A 4502-nucleotide genomic window follows, 5' to 3' on the forward strand; every position below is an offset into this window, starting at 1 on the left:
CAAATGAATATAATAGACTTGTTTTATATTACAATGCACACTATAATTACACATTTCAATAATTCTTTCAATGCATTACACAGAGGCGTTCTGAAGAAATGGAGTCCTGTGACCATCTATAACAACTCGCCTAAGGGAGGATGCCGCGGGTGCCAGAGGCCTCCCAGCCTGCAGGGAGAGCCATGGCCTCCTCCTGCCCACGGTCACATGGCTTCTGACCCTGGCCTCTGAGGGTCACGACGGTACTTTGTTCAAGTACCTGCCCATCTCCACCTGCACTTTGCAGCCACACCTCCGGGACGGGGAGCTCACTACCTCCCTGGCTATTTGATGGGCCTTGTCATTAAGAAATTACTCCAGGCAGGTCTCCTACCTGGAGCTAGTGCGCAGACCGCGTCGGAGCCGAGCCCAGCTGCTCAGGATGATCAGCGACGTGCAGTTCGCCATCTCCGCCAACATGCTGGGCGCGTCACTCTTCCCGCTTGTCGTTCTCAATCACCATGTGGCTGTCAACAATCCCAGGAAGTAGGAATGAAAGTGGCGGTTTCTTCGCCCCAGGGTCCCAGGACATAGTGTGAGGGGCCTCCCACTTCACTGCATCCCTTCTACCCTCACAGCATACAGAGCAATTGCACCTGGATTTTCCCAAACAACTTTTATTTCTTCAGTCTTCCTTAACCTATGGAACAAGAAGCTGCCACAGAGGGGGGCCCAGTACAGGGGCTGCTTTCTTCTCTACTCCACCCCCCCACCCCCACCCCCCGATATAAGAATATAGATTTTTTTTTAAAGAAATTACTGGGCATTACCCCAAGGCCATGGCATCCATCTCTAAATTCATATGCTCAGCTCTACAGTGACTATGTTAGGCATTGCTGTGTATTTCTATTGCTGCTATAACAAGCCCCAAACTTGGTGGATTAAAGCAGCACAATGTATCCTCTTACGGCTCTAGAGGTCGGAGGTCTGACATGGGTCTCCCAGAACTCAGTGTTGGCAGGACTGAGCTCTTTCTGGAGTTTCCAGGGGAGAATCTGCCTGCTCACCCTTTCCATCTCCCCGGGTCCCCTGCATCCCGTGACTCGTGGCCCCTTCCTCCAGCGTCAAAGCCAGCCCCTCTGCCCCTCTTCCTGCTGCCACGTCTGCCTCTGTCAGCAGCTGGAAAAGATCCTCCTCCTTTAAGGACTCGTGTGATTAGAGTGAGCCCGCCCGCAGCATCTCAACCCAGTCCGTAACATGAAGGACACTTGTAAACTTCCCTTTGCCATGTTAGGTAAACATTCACGATTCCAGAGACTAGAGAACGGACATATCTTGGGGACACTGCTCCACCTGCCACGGGCATTATTTTATTGCAACACCAAGCAGACTGAATTTATTCCTCCTCACCTATTGAAAGGGCAGAACAGCAGGATTAAATGTGACATAGGTATAGTGCCTGCCATATATATGTTTCATAAATGGAAAACCAATTTGATGACCAGGGTGACAGTATCAGTGAAATAATCCACTTTGCCAATATCCATCCTGTTGCCTGGTACAGGATAGGATCACAGACTCTCAGTGCAGGATGGTGAGTCACAGACAGAGCACGACTCCTCACCGCTCATTTGGGCTCTATACCTCTATGGATGCAGCTGAGGTAGTATTAGCATTTGAGGTCCCTTCTTCTTTGGTCTCAGCAAACTTGCCTGCTTGTAGTCAATTAAAACCCTAAGTCTGTCTCTAGTTACAAGGGGGCAAAGAGACTGTGACCATTTTATAGTGGGAGAAAGTGAGGCTGAAAGGATGGAGGCCCTGGGGTGCTTCCGGAGATGAGATCAAGGATGAGTGGAGTGAGTCAAGTTGGGGGTGTGGGAGACGAGTATTTCAGAGCAGGGGACACGTGTGCTAACCTGGAGTTGCAGAATAGGAGGTGGATTTCGGGAACTATACGGAGTGTGGCAAGACTCATGGGTAGGGGTGGGGTATCACAGTGATGAGCCCAGAGAGATGGGAGAAAAGCCAGGTCAGGCAGGGAGGACCACACGCTGTTCTGTTTGGAGGAAGGAGCATTAATACAAACAAAGGATCTTTTTAACCCCGAAAACCTGTAATTAAGCTCCCATGTTAATGCCTGACATGGTTACGTATTTGTGTGGGAAGGTGGTTGGTAACCACTGAAACTTTAACTTCGTCATCAAGCAGGTAAGCGGCTCACCATGCCCAGTGCTGCCCTCTGGGGCCAGGCGGGGGCATGGTTTCCCCAAGGAAGAGGATGGGGTCAAATCCACAGAGCTGAAAGGGTCCTGGGAGACAGAGACCTGCGAGGAGTCAGCGGGAGGCAGTTCCAGCTGTTTGTCTCTTATGGACGATGGAGAGGCTGATGCCTCGAGAGTGGCAGAGACTGGCCAAGCCAGGGACAGGCCCGGGCTTTGGATCTGGTGGCGGAGAGCTTGGGCAGGCTGCCGGTAGAAGCGGCACTGGGGTGCAGACTGCGTCCCAGCCCTGAGCTCGCTCGGCACTCACCATCTCCAACTGTGCTCGCCGATGCACTGGGATGGGCCTGGGCTCTGCAGCTGCCAACAGCTTCTGCTTGAATCAGGCTCCACGCCCCACTGGCCCGATCTTGGGCAGTTTACTCTGCACCCCAGTCTCCCATCTGAAAAGAGCATCTCCCCCACAGGGCTGTCAGGTGATTGCACGTGATGGTACAGGCTGCTGGCTCAGAAACAAGTCTTCCCTATTGGAGTTACTACCTGTGCTCCCCTTCTCCCCCCACCCCTCCCCAGTGTGATTTCTTCCAGGAGGAGGTGAGAGCAGCTCAAGGATGTTTGGTGAGTAAATGTATTTGCTTCTCTGAGGCTGACACCAGGGCTGGAGTGGTGAGCAAATCGCACCGGGTGTGTGGCCTCACAGACCTGCCCGCTAGTGATGGGAAGAGGCATAACCCAAGAAAGTCACACGGTGGCCACGTGCCGGTGAGGACATCACTGTACCACAGGGGCTCCTAATTCAGAAGACTTCTCCAAGGCAAAAACAGGAGCCAACTAACAAGAGAAGCAAGGGATGCCGGGGAAGTGGATGGGAAGATGCAAGGCAGAGAAGCATGTGCAAAGGCCCTGTGGCCAGGAGGAAAGCCCTGAGGCTGGAGAGGGCAGGCCACTGGAGGAAACGAAGGGATGGGCACAACTCAGCACACAACCTGTATGTCAGTCTAAGTGCAATGGGAAGCAGTCAGCATTTAAACCAAAGAGATTACATGATCAGCTTTGCATTTTAAAGAATCACTCTAGCTGTGGTTTGGGGATGCTGGAGTGGGTAGGGGTGGAAGTGGGGAGGCCAACTAGGAAGCCATTATAGCTAGTGGTTCAGGTGAGAGACGTGGGCCAGGGTGGGGGATGAAGATAAATGAAGCAATGGCCTTGGGAGACAAAGTGGATAGAACAGCCGCTACTGTGGCCGGGACAGAGAGGGTGAGGGAGAAAGAGGTGTCAGGGATGACTTCAGTGTAAGCTGCTGGCTGGAGGCAGAACCTTCACGGAGATAAATGAACAAGCAAACCTCAGGGATTTGGCCAATGTTTGGGGTCAGAGTTAGCCATCTTTTTCTTTCCACATCATAATCTTGCAGAGGAAATGAGACTGGCTTCTACTAGGAGCCCCGGCGAGATCCCACGTCTCTGGACTCGCCGAGGCCCACCCCACCTCACACCCGCAGAGGGAGTTGGGAAGGCCCCAGCTGTGGCAAGAGGCAAACACATCTGGCCCCAAAGGCAGAGTCCTGAGCTTCTCAGGAGACTGGATGAGTAATTCTGATAATTGAATTTTTGAGTTAGACTTCAAAAATGGCCAATATTGAAGAGGCAATTTGGCAGGATCAGGAGCCCCCAGGCAGATTTCTCTGCCTCCGCGATGCTGAGAACTTATTAACAAGATCACTCTTCCTCCTTTCACAGCCCCCTTTACAAGCGGTTCTCAGGGCTGCGGGGCCGAGGAATTCAATTGTGGGTCTCTGGGCCCCTGCTCTGGTCACCCAGAGACATTTTGTTGAAAAGGGTAGTGAGGAGACTTTGGTTTGTAATATAGGGGAGGGCTGCTGTTTGGGGAATAGAGAGCATTCGGGGAGACGGAATAACCCAGAGGACAGGACAACATAGAAAACAGGTCATGACAGACTCGGTTCAAATCCTGGCTGCAGCACTTACTCCGGCAGGGTGGGACTTTTTTACTGCCCAGGGCCATTTGGATATTTATAGCATCATTCACAGGCCATACAAATTATCAGCTTAAAAATTAGCCTGCTCTATTTGGTCAAACATTTAATTATCTCACCCTTAATGCCTTGGCAGGGCCAGACCAAATGATTTCTGGGCCTTTCTAGGGCCCACGGGCCGGACATTCCCCACCCCTGGCTTATAACAACAATATAACCAAAAATGTACTAGGTCCCAGGGATGCAAAGGTGAGTGAGACAGAACCTACTCTCACAGAAAGGTTACCTCTACATGATAATTATAACCC

General features: G+C 51.8%; 1 protein-coding gene across 1 annotated transcript; it reads left to right on the forward strand.

Annotated features, from left to right (window-relative positions):
• The first annotated feature begins 234 nt into the window (after positions 1–234).
• Positions 235–3733, forward strand: LOC102771295 (dolichyl-diphosphooligosaccharide--protein glycosyltransferase subunit 4-like). The gene is made up of 2 exons (XM_006773980.2): positions 235–574; positions 3721–3733. The coding sequence occupies exon 1, from the start codon at positions 422–424 to the stop codon at positions 527–529; it is 108 nt and encodes a 35-aa protein (XP_006774043.1). The 5' UTR covers positions 235–421; the 3' UTR covers positions 530–574; positions 3721–3733.
• Positions 3734–4502: the final 769 nt, after the last annotated feature.

This window comes from Myotis davidii, unplaced genomic scaffold (assembly GCF_000327345.1).
Source record: "Myotis davidii unplaced genomic scaffold, ASM32734v1 scaffold964, whole genome shotgun sequence".
In the NCBI taxonomy this organism is placed as follows: Eukaryota; Metazoa; Chordata; class Mammalia; order Chiroptera; family Vespertilionidae; genus Myotis; species Myotis davidii.